Genomic DNA, 24,853 nt, shown 5'->3' on the forward strand with positions numbered 1-24,853 from the left:
AGTTATGATAAATGATCGCCAAATCTCGGTTTCGTTTATTCTGGGACGCACTGTATAAATACATAAAAACCTCGCGACGCTCGTTTATGCCAAGGGAATAATTCAGTACAAATATGAAACAAAGCAAACGGGTTTGTATTGGATGACATAGTAGATGTGTACATATCATGATAATTGTTGATTTTAATAAATCAAACAATACAAAAATAGAAAAGGGACGGGATGGGGTCGGGCAGACGGACTTTGCTCTGCCTGTGTGCTTACAGTTTGTACATAAGACATACATGCATTAAAGCAGGACTGCCTCAAATGTTAGGCCTATATGATTATTTTGTCAAAAGTATTTTCTAAATAAAATAATAATAGCAAAAGGATTAATTTTCACGGGATGAAAGCTTAACTATTATTTTGTTTTAGACAGTATGTTACCTGTATGATCTCTATTTTTTTTTATCTGTGATATGCAAAATAATGAAAATTCGAAATTATGCAAAGAAGAAGAAAGTTCAAGGTCTTGGCCCGGTTACACTTCGTAATTCCGAAGGTTCTTTATTCCGAAGGTTCGTAATTCCGAAACACGTAAATTGCCTATACCTCGATGTTCGTTAATCCGAAAACGATTAAGGGTTCCTTAATCCGAACATTTGTGGCGTTATTCCGACGGTTTGTTATTCCGAAGGTTCGATAATCCGAAAACGAAATAAGGTTCGCTGTTCCGAATTTTCGATATTCCGAAAACGAAATAAGGTTCGCTGTTCCGAAGGTTCGTTAATCCGAAAACGAAATAAGTTTCGATGTTCCGAAGGTTCGTTAATCCGAAAACGAAATAATGCTCGTTGTTCCTAAGGTTCGTTAATCTGAAAACAAAATAAGGTTCGTTAATCCGAAAAATGAAAACCGGGAACAAGGGGGGGGGGAGCACCGTTCTTTTCATTTGTTATGAGGATAGGAAGGCAATGGCGGCCGAACCAATTCTCGTTTGGGGGGCAAAGCCAAAAATGAAACTCATCCGTCAAAATTTACACTTTGATGATATATTCACCTTGAGATTATCATCTGCTTGAAGTCATTGTGTGTTTTATATAGTAATTAAGTAGAGAAAAGCATTTTAGAAGTGACTTCTGATTATGGAAAGATGTATATTTAGGCTTTATTTTTCGCGAGAGAGTAAAATGATCGAGCGGCTTGGAAAAAAGTTGTAAAACTTGTCTTTGGGGGGTCAATTATTCTTAAAATGATATTATTGTGAGGTATTACGAGCGTGAAATAACCTAAAACTTTAGGGCATTTCAATAAGAATTGATAAATACGTTAATTAATAAATTATAATAATAATGAATAAGAAAAAAAAACCGAGCAGGTTTCTGCTGTCATTAAAAAGATATGCATCTAACTAAAGAATTAACACGAGCGCAAAACGCGAGCTTAAATATACTGACCAGAAAAGGAACCTTTTAAAGAAAGCATTTAGTGACCTCTTTAGGATACATATTTCGCCAATCGAATAACTGAGAGAGCGAAGCGCGAGCTGAAAATTTGTAATATTCCAGCCTGAAAACTAATAAAAATGTATATTTTAAAAAAGTATTTTATTTCGAAAAAACCGGCACATTTTTTTTGAAAAAAGGAATATCCCATTTTGGAAAAAAATAGCATTTCCTTGTTTTTTTTTTTTTTTTTTGGGGGGGGGGGTGTTGCACCCACAAATGTAATAACGCCCACAAATGTAATAACGCCCACAAATGTAATAACACTTTACCCACAAATGTAATAACGCCCACAAATGTAATAACACTTTACCCACAAATGTAATAATTTCACCCACAAATGTAATAATGCACTTTACCCACAAATGTAATAATTTTTGATCGCCCACAAATGTAATAATGACTTTACCCACAAATGTAATAAATTTGAAGGGATTTTTGGCAAATCCGTTCTGAACTAAAATCGTATAGTAATGCGTTCATATAGCACAAAAGTGCAAAGTCTCTTTTCCTGACCCGGTTAATTAACAAATTATACTATAAATCCAAAGTCTTTATTCCAGACCCGGTTGTTTAAAAAATAATAATATGAGCCCAAAGTCTTTATTCCAGACCCGGTTGTTTCAAAAATTATAATATAAGTACAAAGTCTTTATTCCAGACCCGGTTGTTTAAGAAATAATCATATGAGCCTAAAGTCTTTATTCCAGACCCGATTGTTTCAAAAATGATAATATAAGTCCAAAGTCGTTTCTCCAGACCCGGTTGTTTAAAAAATTATAATATAAATCCAAAGTCTTTTTCCAGACCCTGTTGTTTCAAAAATTATAATATAAATCCAAAGTCTTTATTCCAGACCCGGTTGTTTAAAAAATAATAATATAAGTCCAAAGTCTTTATTCCAGACCCGATTGTTTCAAAAATGATAATATAAGTACAAAGTCTTTATTCCAGACCCGGTTGTTTAAGAAATAATCATGTGAGCCTAAAGTCTTTATTCCAGACCCGATTGTTTCAAAAATGATAATATAAGTCCAAAGTCGTTTCTCCAGACCCGGTTGTTTAAAAAATTATAATATAATCCAAAGTCTTTTTCCAGACCCTGTTGTTTAAAAAATTATGATATAAATCCAAAGTCTTTATTCCAGACCCGGTTGTTTAAAAAATAATAATATAAATCCAAAGTCTTTATTCCAGACCCGATTGTTTCAAAAATGATAATATAAGTCCAAAGTCTTTTCTCCAGACCCGGTTGTTTCAAAAATTATAATATAAATCCAAAGTCTTTTTCCAGACCCTGTTGTTTCAAAAATCATAATATAAATCCAAAGTCTTTATTCCAGACCCGGTTGTTCAAAAGATAATAATATATGTCCAAAGACCCGATTGTTTCAAATATTATGATATAAGTCCAAACTAAGATACGATAATGATGTTCCGGTGGAATAAAAATGAGAATCGAGCCTAGTCTTCTCTCCAGACCCAGTTAATTAAAACTGGTGGAATCAAAGTCTTTGTTGTCGTTTTAGATTATACTGAACGTATTGTGAATATACGCGCTATGAGTAAATTGAGAATCAAGCATAGTCTTTTCTCCAGACCTGGTTATATAAAACTAAAAACTAAAACCCTATAGTAATGCCTTCATATAGCACAAAAGTCCAAAGTCTTTTTTCAGACGCAGTAGTTTCAAAAATTATAATGTAAGTCCAAAGTCTTTTTTCCAGACCCAGTTATTTCAAAAATTATAATATAAGTCCAAACTCAGATACCATAATGATATTCCAGTGGAAAAAAGGAAAATCGAGCTTAGCCTTTTCTCCAAACCCTGTTATTCAAAAATTGTAAATAACAATACAACAACAACAAAAAACGTATAAAGACCCCATAATCTTATTAATGCTGGATAACATGGACATATAGCGTAGTCTTTCAGCCAGACCCAGTCATTTGTTTTTCAAAATAAGGCTAAGAGTAAAAATATAAATAACTCCAAATCTAATACCAAGCAATCCTTGAACCTAAGAACATGTTTTTAAAAAGAGGTTTAGAATGTTGTCTTTATTCCAGACCTAATTATTACAAAAATTACGAAAAGAATCTAACATAAGACCCTATCATATGCTCTTGGAATAACATGAGTTGTAAAACGTACTCTTTCCTCCAGACTAGGTTATCTAAGAAATGAATTAAAAAAGAAAAACAAATCTAAAACCAGTTTTTAAAAGTTACACCCAGTAAAAAATATGTCTGTACCCCACACCCAGATTCTTTTGTATAATAATACTAAGACCCCTACAAAACATTGTAATTATGCATTTGCAAAGAAAACGTCAATTTTCCAGACTTGGTTATTATTTAAAAATAAAATTGTCTAAAACAAATACCCAGTAATCTAACTACTGTGGAATAACATGGAGATCGATTGTAGACTTTTCTCCAGACACAATTATTTCAAGAATAAAAAAACAATAAAACCCAACCCCCAACAACGAATCTAAGAACCAACAATCCTCCAAATTAAGACCAAGTACAAAAGCACATGTTTAGAGCGTTGTCTCTATTCCAGACCCAGTCATTTAGAAATTAATTCAAACAATCTTAAAAACATAAGACTTTGTCATATTCTTATTCCTGTTGAATAACATTATTATTATGCTTAGACCTTCGTCTAGACCCAGCTATTTATAAGATAAATAAATATTGCAAAAAAATTAAAGCTAAGACCAATCTTTAAAATTAAACCCATTTAAATGCTTGGGTTTAGAGAGTTGTCTTTACCCCACATCCAGTTCTCTTAAAATACAAATTAAGCAAAAGATTAATCTAAAAACTTAGACACCAGCATCTCCCAAACTATAAAACCCTGTGATAAGGCATACCGTAAGTTGGTATACAACTTGTTTTTGTTTGATGGAAGTGAAATAAATAAAATTGAATTGAATTGAATACCACAAAAACGTCAAATTAATAAAAGGCGTAAATATTCAGATCTGAATGGTACGCGCCTTAAAGACCCAAAATAACAACAACAACAACGTTATTCTACATCAGTGATATTGTGGCGTCTTGGTTAATATTGTTTGTCTGTTTTTATCGTTTCTAATAATTTCCTATTTTGAAATAACTGCATGGGTCTAGAGCAAAGACTACACCATATTTAAAGACTGGGCGTTGTGGCGTGCGCCTGTAATCCAAGCTGTGGGGAAGTTACAAATTGATGCAGAGGGTCGAGGTTCGAGCCCTGGTCACGTCTTTCGGATGGTGACGTTAAAGGTCGGTCCCAGACGTAAATAATCATATCTGATTGATACACGTCTGACAAAACTCAAATACACACACACACACACACACTGGTCGTTGTTGCGTGCGCCTGTAATCCAAGCTATGTGGGGAAGTTACAAATTGATGCAGAGGTTCGAGGTTCGAGCCCTGGTCACGTCTTTCGGATGGTGACGTTAAAGGTCGGTCCCAGACGTAAATATTCATATCTGATTTAGACACGTCTGACAAAACTCAAACACACACACACACACACACACGTTTGCCCCATGGAAAGATTAAACCTCAAAATGTTGATGGACCTGAATCCACCGACGGGACAGCCTAACTCCGTAACTCTGGTACGGGTGTGGGAGGGGGCCCTTCTTTCTTTGCCTGTCTCTCTTTCAGTCATTTCAAATCAGTTTTTTTTCCCTATCTTATCACTTCTTGATCACATAAATCCTCTCTCTCTCTTTCTTTACTTACTTAACGGGTCAATATAACCCCAGAAAATATATCTTAGGCCACTGAGATTATTGGAATTGTAACTAATAAAAAGAAATGCTGAATATACTACAAATAGTGCTTGGTACACTGAAAATTTAAAATACCGAAGAACTTGTTAAAACTTTATCCCCTCTTGCTAGAATGATTTTCTTTTATATAATATCTCATAGATCGTCGATCAACAACCTTATCGTTTACGGGAAGTAATCCCCATATTGTGTGCTGATATCTTATTCCTCGGTTTTTGTTTTATATGTATTTAAAGGTTTTGTGTTTTTTTCATTAAAAAAAGGAATGAATATACAAAAAATAATAATAATAAACAAGTGGAATGCCTCTGGCCGTCTCACCTACATCACGCGATTCAAAATGGCAGCAGTGCTGACTTTAAAAACTACTATAACTCGCACAAGATGTTAAGTGATACTTCGATACTCTTATTTCCACGTTTTATGAACTAGACCAATACACTTACAGAAATAGGATGGTAATTCAACAAATACCCCCAATGTGGCAAAAATTCATTGACCTCACATGACCTTTGACCTTGATCATGTGACCTGAAACTTGCACAGGATATTCAGTGATACTTTATTACTCTTATGTCCAAGTTTCAAAAGTCAGATCAATAAACTTGCAAAGTTATGATGGTAATTCAACAGATATCCCCATTATGGCCAAAGTTCATTGACCTTTGACCATTGTCATGTGACGTAAAATGCACACAGGATGTTCAGTGATACTTGATTACTCTTATGTCCAAGTTTTATGAACTAGACCAACATACTTTCAAAGTTATGATGGTAATTCACCAAAAAAAAAAACGATTCGGCCAAAGTTAATTGACCCTATATGACCTTTGACCTTGACCATGTGACCTGAAACTTGCCCAGGATGTTCAGTGATACTTGATTACTATTATGTCCAAGTTTCATGAATCAGATCCCAAACCTTTTTAAGTTTTGATTGTAATTCATCAGATACCCCCAAATCGGCCAAAGTTCATTGACCCTAAATGACCTTTGACCTTGGTCATGTGACGTGAAACTCATGCAGGATGTTTGGTGATACTTGATTAATCTTATGTCCAAGTTTAATGAACTAGGTCTATATATTTTCTAAGTTATGATGATATTTCAAAATCTTAACCTGAGGTTAAGATTTTGATGTTGATTCCCCCAACATGGTCTAAGTTCATTGACCCTAAATGACCTTTGACTTTTGTCATGTGACATGAAACTCTGATAGGATGTTAAATAATATTTGATTAACCTTATGGCCAAGTTTCATGAACTAGGTCCATATACTTTCTAAGTAATGATGTCATTTCAAAAACTTAACCTTAGGTTAAGATTTGATGTTGACGCCGCCGCCGCCGTCGGAAAAGCAGCGCCTATAGTCTCACTCTACTATGCAGGTGAGACAAAAAGAAGTAATAAAAATAATACTAGATAAAATTGTTACCCTACTTCTCATACAGTGGGTGGCATAAATAGTCAATCATGACTTATTGCCAAATAAAAACATGGAATGGAATGGTTATCCCCTCTTGTTAGAATGTTTTTCTTTTATATAACATATCATAGATCGTCAATCAACAACTTTATCGTTTTCGGGAAGTAATCCCCCTATTGCTTACTGATATCTTATTTCTCATTTTTTTTTCATATGTATTTTAACGTTTTTTCATAGAAAAAAGGAAGGAATATACAAGAAATTATTTTTTTTAAAGGACAAGTCCACCCCAACAAAAACTTGATTTGAACAGAAAGAGAAAAATTCAACAAGCATAACACTGAAATTTTCATCAAAATCGGATGTAAAATAAGAAAGTTATGGCATTTTAATGTTTCGCTTCATTTCACAAAACAGTTATATGCACATCTCGGTCGGTATGCAAATGAGGAACTGATGACATCACTCACTCACTATTTCTTTTGTATTTTCTTAAATGAAATATGAAATATTTTTATTTTCTCGTCATTGTCATGTGAAATGAGGTTTCATTCCTCCCTGCAACACGTGGAAATTTATTATTTTAACATTTTGTGCTTTAGGCAAGGAGGTCCTAATCGTCAAATTCGTAAAAATTGAAATAATGTATAATTCAAACAATGAAAACCAAAAGAAATAGTGAGTGAGTGACATCATCGACTTTCTCATTTGGATGTAGCTGGCTCGTTCATATAACTATTTTGTTAAAAATAAACAAAATTTTTAATGTCATAACTTTCTTATTTTACATCCGATTTTGATGAAATTTTCAGCATTGTGCTTGTCTGATTTTTCTCTATTGATTCAAATCAACATTTTCTGAAGAGGACTTGACCTTTAATGGTTGCAGGGTCTTTGTTTTGTTGTTGTTGTTGTGTTTTTAATGACTTTTATAACTGGGTCTGACAGAAAGACTACGCTACATTTCCATGTTATTCAACATAAATAGGATCGTGGGTCTTTGTTTTTTATAATTATTATAATTTTTGAAATAAATGGGTCTGGAAAAAAGACTTTGGACTTATATAATAATTTTTTAATTAACCGGGTCTGGGAAAAAAGATTTCGCATGATTTTCAATTTTAATGTCATAACTTTCTTATTTTACATCCGATTTTGATGAAATTTTCAGCATTGTGCTTGTCTGATTTTTCTCTATTGATTCAAATCAACATTTTCTGAAGAGGACTTGACCTTTAATGGTTGCAGGGTCTTTGTTTTGTTGTTGTTGTTGTGTTTTTAATGACTTTTATAACTGGGTCTGACAGAAAGACTACGCTACATTTCCATGTTATTCAACATAAATAGGATCGTGGGTCTTTGTTTTTTATAATTATTATAATTTTTGAAATAAATGGGTCTGCAAAAAAGACTTTGGACTTATATAATAATTTTTTAATTAACCGGGTCTGGGAAAAAAGATTTCGCATGATTTTCAATTTACCATTAGCGTCTGGAGAAAACACATTACTATAAAGTTTCAGCTTTTAGTCACCGGGTCTGGAGCAAAGACTATGCATGATTTTCAATTTACCATTAGCGTCTGGAGAAAAGATTAAGCTCGATTCTAATTTTTATTCCACTGGAATATCATTAATGTATCTCATTTGGGACTAAAAATATCATGATTTTTGAACAACAGGGTCTGGAAAAAGACTTTGGACTTGCACTATTATTGTTTAAACAACCGGGTCTGGAATAAAGACTTTGGACTAATATTATCATTTTTGAAACAATCGGGTCTGGAATAAAGACTTTTGGCTCATAAGATTATTTTTTAAACAACCAGGTCTGGAATAAAGACTTTGGACTTATATTATTATTTTTTTAACAACCGAGTCTGGAATGAAGACTTTTGATTTATATTATAATTTTTAAAACAACAGGGTCTGGAAAAAGACTTTGGATTTATATTATAATTTTTGAAACAACCGGGTCTGAAGAAAAGACTTTGGACTAATATTATCATTTTTGAAACATCGGGTCTGGAATAAAGACTTTTGGCTCATATGATTATTTTTTAAACAACCGGGTCTGGAATAAAGACTTTGGACTTATATTATTATTTTTTTAACAACCGGGTCTGGAAAAAGACTTTTGATTTATATTATAATTTTTGAAACAACAGGGTCTGGAAAAAGACTTTGGATTTATATTATAATTTTTGAAACAATCGGGTCTGGAGAAAAGACTTTTGGATCATATGATTATTTTTTAAACAACCGGGTCTGGAATAAAGACTTAGGGCTCATATTATTATTTTCGAACCAACCGGGTCTGGAATAAAGACTTTTGATTTATATTATAATTTTTTAAACAACCGGGTCTGGAATAAAGACTTTGGGCTCATATTATTTTTTAAACAACCGGGTCTGGAATAAAGACTTTGGACTTATATTATTATTTTTTTATCAACCGGGTCTGGAATGAAGACTTTTGATTTATATTATAATTTTTGAAACAACAGGGTCTGGAAAAAGACTTTGGATTTATATTATAATTTTTTAAACAACCGGGTCTGGAATAAAGACTTTGGACTTATATTATTATTTTCTAAACAACCGGGTCTGGAATAAAGACTTTTGATTTATATTATAATTTTTGAAACAACAGGGTCTGGAGAAAAGACTTTTGGATCATATGATTATTTTTTAAACAACCGGGTCTGGAATAAAGACTTTGGACTTATATTATAATTTTTGAAACAACAGGGTCTGGATTAAAGACTTTGGATTTATATTATCATTTTTGAAACAACCGGGTCTGGAATAAAGACTTTGGGCTCATATTATTATTTTTGAAACAACCGGGTCTGGAATAAAGACTTTGGATTTATATTATAATTTGTTAATTGACCGGGTCAGGAAAACAGACTTTGCACTTTTGTGCTAAATGAACGCATTACTATACGATTTTAGTTCAGACCGGATTTGCCAAAAATCCCTTCAAATTTATTACATTTGTGGGTAAAGTCATTATTACATTTGTGGGCGATCAAAAATTATTACATTTGTGGGTAAAGTGCATTATTACATTTGTGGGTGAAATTATTACATTTGTGGGTAAAGTGTTATTACATTTGTGGGCGTTATTACATTTGTGGGTAAAGTGTTATTACATTTGTGGGCGTTATTACATTTGTGGGCGATTATTACATTTGTGGGTGTAACAGGGGGGTACAAGTGCCACCTGCCCCCCCCCCTCCCCGGCGGCGCGTTTCCGTTTTACACCCTGGCGAAGGCATTTTTCGGAAAAGTAGCCAAAAAGCGACTAGTGAAGAGTCTACGTCTACGTTTGTTTACATTATCAGCTGGGCGCGCGATCCAAAGTCCGCACCGAAGTTATCCGCAGAACATGCCGTACTTGCAAATGCAGCTGAGCTTATACTTTCCTGGTTCAATACGAATGTTTGCCTTGATCATTTGCCTTGCCGATTTGCTGATGTCTGTCTTTCTCTCTATCTGTCTATATAGCTATCTCTCAATTCTATCTCTATCTATCTATGTAACTGCAGTATCTATCTATCTAATGATCTTCTCTGTCTCTCTCATTCTTTATCTATAACATCTATCTATCTCAAATTCTCTATCTCTATCTATCTATCCATCTGTCTGTCTTTCTCTATTTCTCTCTATCTATTTATCTATTTTTTTAACTATCTATCTGTTAATTTGTTAATAATCTTCTCTGTCTCTCTCATTCTTTATCTATTTAATATCTATCTCTCTATCATCCTATCTATCTATCTATCCATCTGTCTGTCTTTCTCTCATTCTCTCTATCTATCTATTTATCCATCTATTTTTTAACTAGAGTATCTATCTATCTGTTAATTTGTTGATATTCTTTGTCTCTCTCCCTCTTTATCTATCTAACATCTATCTATCTCTCAAATCCTCTATCTATCCATCTGTCTGTCTTTCTCTATTTCTCTCAATCTATCTATCTATCTATCTGTTAATTTGTCTGTCTTCTCTGTCTCTCTCATATATCTTTCTATCTATCTAACATCTATCTATCTGTCTCTCAAATTCTCTATCTCTCTCCTTCTCTAGCATCTGTCTGTCTTTTTTCTCCCTTTCTCTTTGTCCGTCCATATTTCTATCTATACTCTCTTTCTCTGTCTCCCCCTCTCCCTCTATATATCGACCTCTCTGTCTCCCCCCTCTCTCTATATATATCTATCTATCCATCCATCTGTCCCTGTTTCTCTCTCTTTCTATCTATCTATCCACCTCTCTCTCTCTCCCTCTCTATTTCTATCTATCTGTCTTTCTTGTCTCTATATCTATTTATCAGTCTTCTATATCTATCTTTCGGCAGCTTCTAAGTGTATCAATTAATCAAACTTCAATTTGTCTTTCCATTATAAGTATCTGTTTATTTTGATTTTGTCTGTCATTCTATTCATTTAGTTAATAATTTATTTTTAGAAAAAAAAACTATCATAAACAACGCGACTGCAAAAGCATGTTCGGATTTCACTCCTGACTGCCGCTCTTTCTGTACATGAAGTGCCGAGGAACTCTGTGCTCTGATCAGTAACCATGGTAACTGTGCAAATTGCATGCGGTGGTGGACTCGCCTGTGTCGCACGCTGCATGCAACCAGCGACGTGTGTAGACTCTTTACTAGTCGCTTTTTGGCTACTTTTCCGGAAAATGCCTTCGCCAGGGTGTAAAACGGAAACGCGCTCCCCGGCGGATCCAACTTTCGCCAAGGGGGGGGGGGCAAAAACTTTTCACCCATATTTTCCCCGATCGGCAGCTCAAAGTTGAATTTGTTTGTTTCTTTGAAAGAATTGATGTTGTATCGTGGGTTCTTGAACTAATATACGTACAGTAACTGAAAGTAAAGGCAGAGAAACTAAATAGGTCCAGTTGCAGAAAGTGTAATGGCAGACTCCCAGAATATCTGGATATCAAAATCAAGCAGGCACAGCCTAGGATTGGAATCTCTAACATTAAGAACTGATCATGCTAGGCATGTGCACAAACACAATAGAGGTGGTGAAGAATGCATTACAGAAAGATAGCTAATGAATTACCATTAATGGTTGCCATGCAATGTCTGAATACAACATTCTCCTTGTTGAAATTTTGAAACTACTACTACATGTAGGTCATTACACTTTGGTTTGTTTACAAACATTGATCAAAGTATAAACAAATGAGTTTCAATCAATTATTAGCTTAGTGAAGAGATCGTTGTCGAAGGAAAAGTTTATATGTGAATTTTGTGACATACATGTATATCTTGACATCCATATTTACTATAAATTGAGCATAACATTATCAAATCTTTCAACAATAAACTTCACTTTTGTTTTTATAAAGTTTTACTTTGATTTGCAACAAAATTGTAAAACTAATTCAAGATTTGATTTCTCACATCAACTTAAGCAATATACCAAAAAGATGGTATCAAATCTTTCCAAGATTTATTATTTAATACCTCACATAATCCTGAAGGTATTTTGGTTCCTTCCTTACTCTACTACTTCTCCTTCTCTCTTCTAGACCCCTTTCCCTAATCTGTCTATCTTCAGGGTCTCCTTCTGTGACTTGACTCTCTTCTCTTTCAGCAACAGAAGTGTGATTTTCTGTTGTACATGGGAATGAAAAGCGTTCCAAATTGTATGATCATCCAATTCAAATGTTGCATTTCCTTTCTGTTTTATGATTTTTCTCTTCTCCCCAAACTTTGGAGTACCTTTCTTCACATGTCTTTGCTTCCTAACTCTAACAAAACTTCCTAATTAGAATTCTGACACTCTAGCTTTTCTTTTAACATCTGTGTACTCTTCAGACTTTCTTTGTTTTTGTTTTACCCTTTGTTTGACTTCATTCTTCTTTCTTTCAGTCTTAACTGGCATTCTACCCTTTACATCTAACTTGGTTCTCATCTTGCTACCAAATAATAACTCTGATGGAGACAGACCTGTTACTTGATGAGGTGTAGATCTATATGCCAACAAAAGATCTAACGTGGTCTCTTTGAAAGACCTTTTTCCTTCGATCATAGCATTTTGAATGCTAGACTTCAAAACCCTATTGAACCGTTCTACCTCGCCGTTTGCACGAGGGTAGTACAACGATGATCTTACATGAGTGATACCATACTCTTCTAAGAACTCTTCAAACTCATGTGACACAAACTGCGGCCCATTGTCTGATATTAAATGGGTTGGAACTCCCTCTCTAGTGAACAATGTTTTGAGAACCTGTATTACAGACCTGCTTGTTACATTGCTACAAAACCGTACGCTACTTCAGGCCACTTGCTATGGTAGTCAACTACTACAATTGCATATCTTTGGTCATGAGGTGCATTCTCAAAAGGACCAGTAATGTCAATTGAAATCTTTTCCCATGGTGAATTAGGAAATTCTACCGATGGCATTGGCATGATTGGTGCACTGTGTCTGCGATGTAATTTGTCATTTTCTTGACAAGTGACACATCTTTTGATTGTTTCTTCAACGATTTTGTCAATATGTGGGAACCAGTATGTTTCTCTCAACCTTTGTTTAGTTCTCACAATGCCCTGATGTGCTGAATGAGCAAAATCTACAAACTTGGCCTGAAGTGACGTTGGAATTACAATTCTATTCCCTCTCATCACAATGTCATCTACGATAGAGAATTCATCTCTCAAGATGAGATATGGTTTGATCTTAGGAGGAAAGGATTTATGGTTACCAGACCATCCTTCCTCAATGTACTTTCTGACCTGTACCAATACTTCATCATTATTAGTTGCATCTTGTAACTCTTTGACAGTGACAGGTGAATCTACTCTTACTTGATTTAGAACATACTCTTCTTTATCTACTACATCTGACCATTCTTCATCACCTAACGGTAAGCGTGACAAAGCGTCTGCAACATAGTTTTCTCGACCTGCTTTGTACTCTACAGTGTAATCAAATTGTAACAACTGAGCAGACCAGCGTGCTATACGCATGGTTTGTCTACCTGTACCTCTAGTACTCAACATGGTAACCAGTGCTTTATGATCTGTTCTAAGTACAAAGTGTCTACCCCAAAGGTAAGTATACCATTTGTTACAAGCCCAAACACAAGCTAACGCTTCTTTTTCACCTGTTGAGTATTTCCTCTCAGCGGGTGACAATGACCTGGAAGCGAATGCTATCGGAATCTCATGTCCCTCTTTGACTTGGGAAAGTACAGTACCTAACCCATAATCAGATGCATCAGTGGTAACTACAGTATGTAAATTTGGATTAAATAACCCAAGAAAAATTCTCTTTGCAATTGTACTTTTGACTTTGTCATAGGCCTCTTGTTGCTCGCCCCCCCCCCCCCACTCAAAAGGTACATCTTTACACAAAAGACGTCTCATTGGTTCTACAACAGTGGCATAGTTTGGTACAAACTTAGTGTAGTAGTTTGTCATTCCTAACACTGACCTAAGCTTACTAACATCTGTAGGCGCTGGTGCCTCTAGAATAGCTTTGACATGACTATCATCAGGTGCTAGACCCTTACTACTCACACAATGCCCTAAGTAACTGAGTTCTGACAAGTAAAACTGACATTTACTAGGGTTCAAACGCAATCCTGCGTCTTGCAACTTCTTCAGTACACTCTCTTGAAGCGATATAATCCATCATGTGTGATGAACGCAGTAAGATCGCGACTTTCCTCATCCAATTCGAGTTGATGATACGCTGACGCTAGATCCATCTTGGAAAACACTGTGGATCCTTCCAGCTCAGAAAATAGCTCACCGATATCAGGTAACGGATAACTATCAACAACAATGGCTTTATTTACTTCACGTAAATCAACACAAAGCCTGATGCTTCCTGACTTTTTCGCGGCAACTACAATGGGAGAGATCCATTCACTTGAATCTATTTTCTCTATCACGCCTTCCTTCTCCAACCGCTTCAATTCTTGTGAAACCAGGGGGGCGTTTCATGAAAGGACTTGTCGGACGTTTTATCCGACAAGTCCCATTTCATCCGACAGTTACTATAGTAACAGTGCATCTCAGCCTATCAGAATCAAGGAAAGATGTCAGATCTGACAACTTGTCAGACAGAAAATGTTGATGAAACGGTCCCCTGATCCTTCACAGATAAAGGTAACCTGCGTAACCTCTGTTGAACGGGCGGATGATTAGCTTTGACTTTGACGCGATGTTTGAAGTTGCGTGCACATCCCAGACCTGGTGCAAACAAAGTAGGGAATCCCTGTGGAATGTCGCTTGATGTAGACGATGTGGACTCTGACGTTGATGTCGGAGAATCACTTCTGACCGTCTCGACGCAGAGCTTGCTGCCTTCAATCTTAAGCTTCAACTCGTCGAAGATGTCCAAGCCCAGTAATCCTGAACCTCTGTGTACGACGAAAATCTTGGCGATCATTGACTTGGCTCCAACCTTTACCTGTGTCTCAAATATTCCAACTACTGGAATGTTTCCTTCAGAGTAGTCTGAAATGTTGACGTATGCTGGCTTGAGAGCATCGATTAGAAAGTGTTTCTTGTAGATGCTGAGCGGAATTATTGACACACTAGAGCCTGTATCAATAGTCATGTGGACCTTGGCTTTGCCAGCGAGCTCAACTTCACACCTTATTGGCTTTGTAGGGTGTGTGTTCACGGTTAATACCTTGGGCGTTTCAAGTTCATCAGCTCCACTTTGCACTTTGCGGACTTTTCTGCTTTTCCGGCAAACCTTAGCCCAATGTCCAGTCTTTCCGGAGCTGTAGCATTTGCTCTCTCTTGCCTTACATCTCTCGTCGAATGCTGCATGAGATGGACTTCCACAATTTCTGCAACTGTTTTTCTGTGTTTTCTGCTCTGTTTTCTTCCTTTCTCTTCCCTCCACTCTACCTTCCTTCATTTTCTTTCTGTGTAGTTCATACACCTCACTGTCACTTTCATGTCCCTTGGCAATTGCTTTGGAGTCTCGCTGTGCATCTTCGATGCATCTACTGAAATCAAGAACTTTCTGAAGGTTCAAGTCCGATTCTAATAGTAACCTCTCACGAATACGGGGATTGTGACAGCCTTCTACTACCTGGTCTCGCAGCATCTCGTCCTTCAAGTTTTGCAAAAGCACAATGATTTACAAGTTCTTGCAAGGCTGCTACATACTCAGCAACTGTCTCATCTGGCTTCTGTATTATGATCAGTAGTGCTAGCAGTCAATAATTTGCTTTATTCTTATAAGATAAAACCTTTTTTTAAATAATGCGAGCGCGAAGCGCAAGTTTTTTTTAATATGATGGGCAATATGTTTGTGATCTTCAAAACGAGATCTATGTATTAAACTAGATAATAACAGCGAGCAAGAAGCGCAACAGAAATTTTAAACATAAGCTCTGACCTGATCAAAGTTTTTTTAAATGATCTCTGATTTTTAGGTTTTATATTTGCGAGCGTAGTGAGCAAGCGGTTTGGAAAAAAAAATAAATGTGAAGTTTTTTGTCAATTACTGTTAAAAGGGCATTCTTGTGAGATGTTGCGAGCGAATCTCGTGCTCAAACCTTTGGAAATTTCATGTAGGCCTAAAATAACTATTATAAAAATGATATAAATATTATTTACCAAGGGAAGCCACTTCAGTTCTCTTCTCCCATCTATTATTATTACCCCGGAAGTTAAATATTCAAGTTCATGTCTTGTTACCTGAAATGTCTTATAGCTTGCCCTCGCGATTCGCGCTTTCAACATCTCACAAGGATGTCCTTTTTAAAGAAATTAGCGCCACAACCTCAGATTTGATTTTTTTCGTAAATATATATGTTATCAATCAGAAATCACTTCAAAATGGCTTTGCTCAACTTAATTACTACAAAACACACAACTACTTCACGCAGATGATAATCTTAGGTTTTGACGTTATAAGTGCCCTTTTTACTTCCCCCCCCCCCTAAACGAAAATACTCTCCGCCGACCTGCCTCCACTTTTAATAACAAGAAATTGCCCTCTTCATAATGTTAAACAGTCCTTAATGATCAATTCGATCTTCACACTTGCATTGATTTGTTTCTTGAGATACACTACTCGTTTTTTATCGGGGAAAATGTAAGGAAAATTCCCCACCCCCCGCATTGGGAAAGCTGGATCAGCCCCGGGAGGTAACGGAACTGATCGTGAACTACAAAGGGTTAACTTTTTTTTATTCGGAACTCCCTCATAGAAAATCATGGCTTCGACCCTGATATGCACGAACACACAACACTCATAATCTTATGAGCATCCCTCACGCAACATACACACACATAGGGCTACTGTTCGATGGATACGTATTTAAATGCATTCCATTTTTAAATTTCGCATGAATTATGATAAAAAAGGACACTGAATGTAAAGCTGTTATAATTGTTATCTTCATTAACATTGTCAACACTAGGCGTAACGATCAATAAAATATTATTAACATTTATAGTCTTTATTACCATTTTCATTATCATCATCGTTTTGATTATAATGATCATCATTAGTATTATTTTTTGATTATAATGATCATCATTAGTATTATTTTTTATTTTTATTATCATTAGTACTATTTAATATTGATGTTACATTGCTTTTATGTGTAATGATCCTAACCCTTTGATATCTTATACTTAAACATACATTTATAACTGATTGCCATTTTTTTTTTATTATTTTTCACTCGATTTTCTATTGTGCCAGGATTATTTCATTGTTAATTGTTTTTATCAGCGAATAAATTATACAATTAGTTACTGTTCCTTTTAATAATTTGAAATATTTTAGTTTGATTAATATTACCATTTAAGTAACAATATTTGTTTATTTATGTTACTAAGTATTGTTATCTTTGATTTAGATTTTTGACTATATTTTCATGTATGATGTGATGATTTATGTTATTCTTTATGTTTTCATCAGGTCATTGATGAAAAACAGTTTTATACTGATCTTTTGTACCTGATTAAATATGTTCTAATAAATAAAATAAATAAATAAATAAATTATTTTATTACCAGCAGAAGCTGTTCTTAGAAATGACATCCCCTCCAATACGAATCCTCTTATTTGGAGGGTACTCGCACGCGACCAACAAACTTATTCCCTGCATTCTTAAACCATTTGCTTAGGCAGCAATTGCTCAGATAAAATCGAAATTAAGCCGATTCTTAATGCAATACATGCTTTAGCCACAACACACACATGTATCATCAATCGTTTTTACTATTATTGCATTATATCGTGTAATCTTGTAATGACAACACCGTTTTTGTTACCAAAATGAATTAATTTCATTTTCGGAAATACGAACCTTCTTTAATTTTCGGATTAACGAACCTCATTTCGTTTTCGGATCAACGAACCTCCGGAATTACGAACCTTCGGATTTACGAACCTTCGGAAATACGAACCTTCGGAATAACCGAACCTTCGGAAATACGAAGCTTCGAAATTATGAATGTATGCGTCTTGGCCCAACTCTGTGCCGTATCGAATGATTATTTTGGTGTGCGCGCCTTTTGGATAGTTTCACTCTGAAGTCATGTGCGAAGTTTCATGAAAAAAACTGTTGGCAGAAGTAACAAAAAACCTCTATGAAACAAACCCTATTTTTTATTTTACTTTTGTTAAAATTTTGAATTCCTCTCCCTTAGACATTGTGTACATTATGGGTGCATATGTTTAAGAATAAGTAACCCCTTATTCAATATGGTGGAATTTTTTTTTCAAAACTGTCTATAGCAATGTCAGTTGGCAGTAATGTTGATCAACCTATAGGCAGAATTCTGTGCAAAAATGAAATTGATATGGATGAGTGAGCACTCATCAAATGGGGAAAATGGCATTTTCAATGTCACAGACTCATTTTGAGAGGTTATAAAGTGAACAATGGGGCAAATTCAGTTTCAAATATGACCTAATTGATGTTGTTTTAATCATTTATCATACTCACCTCATACTTTCCGAACTTTTTACACTTTCATGGTTGAGCGAGCACACTTAAAAACGTAGGAATGAATAATCTTTATATTGCATAATGCTTCATATCCTAACAATTTCTTATGATAATCAAGTATGCCGATACCGTGATAACAGGCTACCTGTTCAATGATCCAAATGAAAAAAGCTCACAGATAAAAAATTTTGTCAGTTGGTGTGACGATCATACTGAATACCAGTAAAACCAAAGAAATTATCATTGATTTCCGGAAGGGTGATAAAATTCATGAACCACACCGTATTCACGGAGATGTCATTGAGCAGGTACATGAATACAAATACCTCGGAACAATCATTGATGATAAGCTCTCATGGAAGCAAAATTGTCTATCAGTACAAAAGAAAACAAATCAAAGAATGTTTTACTTGCGAAAACTTAGAAGTTTTCACACCAATAAAACTATACTGAAACTGTTCTATTAATCAATCATGAAAAGTGTAATAACTTTCAACCTGGTATTTACTTTCGGAAATATGTCAAATGAGCAAAAACAAAGAAAAGACCGGATTCAACGAATTGCACAAAAGACGATTGGCATTGATTTGTCCCCTGTCCAAGCAATTTATTTACGGAGAACGCATTCTTGCCAAAGTACATACAATAATGGCAGACAAGACCAACCTCCTTAATGATTGGTTCCGGTTCAGGAATACGCCTGTGTCCCCCCCCCCCCGCGCACGCCTTTCACGCTACCGGTACTCCTTTATTCCTAATTCTATACATGTGTATAACTCAAAGTAACACGATGATATATCTTCGTCCTTTGCTTCTTTTTTTAGGTGATCTGTCAATCGACAGATCAACTATTAATTTCGTAGGAATTTTCTTTTTTATTATTTATTTCTTAATTTTTATTTTTCCACCCTTTTCTTGTTACCATAAAATCTTCAAATGTACATTATCAATTATCTTCAAAATATAATCAGATATGGGGAATTATCATGTCATGTGAACGAAAGTTCAAGGTAAAAAGGTCATCATGACGTCATCTAGACGCCATTTTGTAAATTCACATTATCAATCATATCTCCATTATCAATTATCAAAAATTAATCATATTTACATCACATTAACTTCAGGTCAAGGGTCAACTGTCCATGTCATCAAACGTCACGTAAAGGTTTCGACGTGCTCGTACGCGCGCGTCAAAATTTTAAAATGCTCAAAATCGCTTTTTGACCGAAACAGAGTACGTTTTTGGTGATTTTAAGCATTTCAAAAATTTGCGCGCGCGCACGGTTACGCGCGCGTAACAACATAGGATTGCCATGTTTTTCATATCAATGCACCGATGATAAAATTCTGAACAATTTGATACCTTGATCAACCTTCTACGACAAGCAATAACGGAATTAGCCTCCATCAGAGTTATCAATAGACAGAGTGGCGACACGCGCACTGAAAACATGATACGCGCGGTCAAAGGTCAGCCATTGGGGGCTGATTAGTTCCCCCTGCGCACATGCAATTATTTGGCTATCATCACAATTTTTATTCCCGTTTTTATTATTCCTTTAATTGATCTTCGGCAAACTAGCCTAGCCTAGCCGTTTATTTACCCAAGTGAGTGAATAAATGACGGGTTATGGCATGAACCGCCAGTCATAACGGCTGGAATATCTCTCCTGGGCAGGTGGATACGTAATTTCATTTGTTAACTTCTGTTGTCAACCATTCAAATCTTTTTCTCTCGTTATGTTTTAGGTCAATTTGACGCCGAAAGGTATACCAACAAGAATTTCGGTTGAATTGATAGTTTTTAAGCATGAAATTGCTTGCACTGTTTTTAACTGACATCGTTTAAATATCGCGTTCAACATGAATGATTTTTTTTTCTATACTTTATCAAATGTGCACTAGAATCCTGGTGTAAATACATGTTTGTAATAATATAGATTATTTCTTCTTGAATGTACATAATCTTGAAATAACAATACACACAAGTTTAACCATACACACAAGTTTATGCTTTATTCGTCATTGATTTTGCCATACCTGAATTACGGTCTCTTGATTTGGGGGAATACCCATCAAACATTGATAGAAAAGATTTTTATACTGCAAAAGAAGGTTATTCGGATTATTTGCAATGCTCCAGTACGCTCTCATACTAATTCTTTATTTCTCGAAAACAAGATTTTGAAAATTAAGGATTTATATTCATTTCAATTAGGTCAATTTATGTATCAATATAATAGCAATAATTTACCCATTGTTTTTCATGACATGTTTCATAAAAATGAGAGCATTCATAAATACCCAACTAGGCAATCAGATGAATTCCATTTACCGCTCTTCAGGACGTTCAAAGCCAAAAATACTTTAATTTATGAAGACCCAAAATTTTGGAATTCCCTTCACAACGAAATAAATTCCCCCTTTCTGTTCACTTTCAAAAGAAAGTTAAAATCTTTCTTACTGAAATCTTATAATCAAGTCTGAAAAATACATCATCACAGATTTTTATCTTTATTCACAGTTCCTTTTCAGTCATCCGCTACTTTTCTTCTTGTCTACACTTTTTTCTCTTTAGGCCTAGTTCATATGCAGGTCTCACATTCATTCCTCATCCCCCCCCCGATTGTTCTCTCCCTCTCTCTTTCATTCATTCGCTTTCTTTCTATATTTTCTCATTCCTGAGTTTTTTGCGTAATTTTCACATTTGATTATTTGATATTTTCTTTTAATGATGTCTCCTGTTGGCTCTCATGGTTTTTGATTTGATTTGAATATATAAAATCAATTTCTCGTTTGTCAGATTTTGAGGAGCCCACAACATACAAGCCTAGCTTTTTAGTGGGATCCTCCATTTTCACAAATTATAGATCACAATTTCTTTACACATGATTATTTTATATGTAACTGTTTTATAGCATGTCTTTCTCAAGTTGATTTTATGACATTGATATATATTTTTATGATGTTGACTTGTTATGATTGTATTTATTTGATTTATATTTTGTTGAAAATGAAATAAATGAAATGAAAAATGAAACCATCTCAATGTCAGGTTTGCAAACTCCATTGACTTACTGTACATCAACATGACGATACAGGGTGTTTCTAAAAATTGTTTATAATGTAAGTCTATTTTCGAAGACGAGAATACCGTCTCCATCACCAGCAATTATCTTGCCTGATGTTATTAAGCGTGAATGATTCCAATTTATTTTGTTTTATATCTTTTCATTAATTTTTTAAATAAATCTCCGGAATCTTTTCCTAGTAAGTCCGCGTGCCCATTCTAAACTAAATTTTTTCGGTCACCGTGTTCAGTTGAATCTGATCATTATCTGCCCCTCTATATCATGGTGTGTATGGCTATCTATCTTTCAAAATGACACGGACAAATAAGGATCTAGAAAATATGACATTATGAAATATGTCCTCGCATATAATAGATTCAACAAATGATATTGAGACCTATTTCCATATGAATGATATGTTCTTGGATGCGGACTTATGAAAAAAAAATGTTCATTTTAAACCGGGATGTTTAAAATGGCTGAGAGTTATTAGGCCTACAACTTAATAACATAATTGATGCAAATAATTATCTTAAGATGGTATCACTGTGCTCATGGTATACAACAATTGTGAAAGTTAATTCAATAATTGATCCCGATATATCATCATTCTATAGTGAGATTCTATTTTCGAATACGAGAATACTATCTCCATCACAAGCAATTATCTTGCCTAATGATGAGATCATTACACGAGATAATAAAATGCAATCCAACCTATCATCCTCATCAGTCATTCTAATTGATAGAGGGAATGACGTCACTCTTCTCTTCTTCACTTCACTCCCACCCATCACCTGATCAATCATACACGTCTTGAACTCATCATCTGATGTCACGACGTAGAGGTCGTCTGTTATAGGATCAACACTTACATCACAGATGACATCAATGTGGGGGATTTCCCTTTGACCACCCTGTCTGTCTATGATTAGTATTCTCTTATCACCAGGTTGGGCGATGATGTGACCTGATGATAGCACACCTCGCATCACTACATCCTCTTTACATTTGATGGTATTAACGATCTTACTATCAGCTGGGTTGATGACGTATATCTTAGACTTACCCCACTCAGCAGCGATGATCATCCCATCACGGTCAACAACTACATACACAAATGGGGTATCGTCCGTTGTGTTCTTAACCTCTTTAAAAGTTAACCGAGAGAAAAGACGAGTTAAGCGACCAGAAGATGACGCGATATCGTAAGATTTGTTTCTTGGTATTGTGACGTCATTAATGTGTATCCATTGTCTGTTATATACACTGATGGATCCAGTATAAAATTTCCCTGTACAACCTTCACAGTATCTACCGCACACTATCTTGTCATCATTCAGTAATGCACAGGAGATTACACATGATATATCAGTACCTGTTATCACTCTCTGAATGTGTTTAGTGTTCATATCTAACATGTATGTATGCTCGCTATCTGGCTCCACATCTGTGATGATCACATTACATTCATCTATGCAACCCACAATAATTGGGCATGTAATTTCATCTTTGACATTGATTGTATCACTAAGCATCCACTCGCCATCATACCCACCAATCCTACCATCATACTTCTCTCTCCCAACACCCTTCACAAACATAACGCCCGATATTCTATCAGTGATTTGTTTCACATAATTCTTATAAAGTGGTTTCTTTAGTTTATCACTCACTGACATGTTCACACTATGACCGTCTTTAACAATGTTTTTATCGTCTCCTAGTACTGTATCTATGGTTTGTATTGCATTCTCTATTGTTTTTGTGTAATCCTGCAATGATTTCATCAACTCTCTGATCTTCCTATCCTTCTCTTTAACAATGTTATCAATTTCTCTATGAAGACCAATCTTCTTATTGTCCATGTGTCTTTGTCTAATCTGTGCATTTGTATGGATTAATTCAAGTTGTTTCTCTCTCTCCTTATTGTTCTTTCGAATCTTCGCATTAATCTTCATTATCTCTTCTTGAAGTACTTGATTCCGATCATCGAATTCTTGGTTTATTTTGTCAGCATGCATCTTCTCCTTGGCTTTATCTATGTTGATCGCCTCCTTGATTGTCGAATTAACTTCATCTTTCAAAGCTTGTAGATGGGTGTCTGTGTCTTTCGTGCATTGGTCAATTTCATCTTCATACAGACGACCTTCTTTCAATTTGTCCCTCCCTTTTTCTTTTAGAACTGTAAGCCTCGCCCCACTGTCTTTTATTGCATCATTTATATCTTGTCGCTGGCAAGGATGCCGGTGTTTGATCATAGCGCATGAATAACACAATGCTTTACCATGACTTTTACAATATAATTTTACCTTTTCATCATGTTCTTCACAATAAATATTAGGTACACCCCTTTTAACTCTTGCGATGCATCCTTCTTTAGAGGCGCAGTCATCACACAGTCTCTTCTTCTCCTCCACGTAGTACGTCACATCTGTGATTGATTGACACTCCTTTCCTTCACATTGTTGGTCTAGGGTGAAGTTAGTTGCCATGGTGATCAGAGTATTGATCTGATGAAAATGGAAGACAAAAACATATTTAAAAAAGGGAAGACAGATAGATAGAGAAAGAGAGAGAGAGGGGGGGGGGTGGAGTAGATGGCGTGGTAAATATTTATAAAGAGGGATAATTAGAGTGGAGGGGGAGAGAGAATGCAAACGCAAAAATAGGGGTGATTTGAATGAAGGGGGGGGGGGTAGAGTTGGAGGGAGGGGGATAGAGTAGCGGTTAAAGAAATAGAAAAAAAATCAATATGAATGAGAGTAAGAATAGCAGAAAAGGAGAGAGAGAGAAAGAGAGAGAGAGAGAAATAATAAGTCATGAAAACGACTTTTCTCCTTACGTTGGCAAATGCCCTATTATAAACAATTCTCCTTTCTTTATTTCTTTTTAATCTTGAAAGCTTTGAATAAACGACGGCATAAATTACAAGAACAAATGTTTGTGATTGTCGTGATAAAATGAAAAAAAAAAACATTTGTTTTTCACAATTTGAAATATTACCTGTTGTGGTAAGCTCTCCAAGATGCCTTATTCACCAAATATTCACCGAAGATGGCGTGGTTACTTATGCAGTAGAAAGTTGAAGGTGTAC

At 35.3% G+C, this 24,853-nt stretch overlaps 1 protein-coding gene across 1 annotated transcript; it reads right to left on the bottom strand.

The window, feature by feature from the left end:
* Positions 1-22,367: 22,367 nt before the first annotated feature.
* LOC121417912 lies at positions 22,368-24,259 on the bottom strand. Its single transcript, XM_041611645.1, has 2 exons — positions 22,972-24,259; positions 22,368-22,893 (listed from the first exon to the last, which is right to left on the bottom strand). The coding sequence occupies exons 1-2, from the start codon at positions 24,249-24,251 to the stop codon at positions 22,368-22,370; spliced, it is 1,806 nt and encodes a 601-aa protein (XP_041467579.1). The 5' UTR covers positions 24,252-24,259.
* Positions 24,260-24,853: the final 594 nt, after the last annotated feature.

This window comes from Lytechinus variegatus, chromosome 6, assembly GCF_018143015.1.
Source record: "Lytechinus variegatus isolate NC3 chromosome 6, Lvar_3.0, whole genome shotgun sequence".
In the NCBI taxonomy this organism is placed as follows: Eukaryota; Metazoa; Echinodermata; class Echinoidea; order Temnopleuroida; family Toxopneustidae; genus Lytechinus; species Lytechinus variegatus.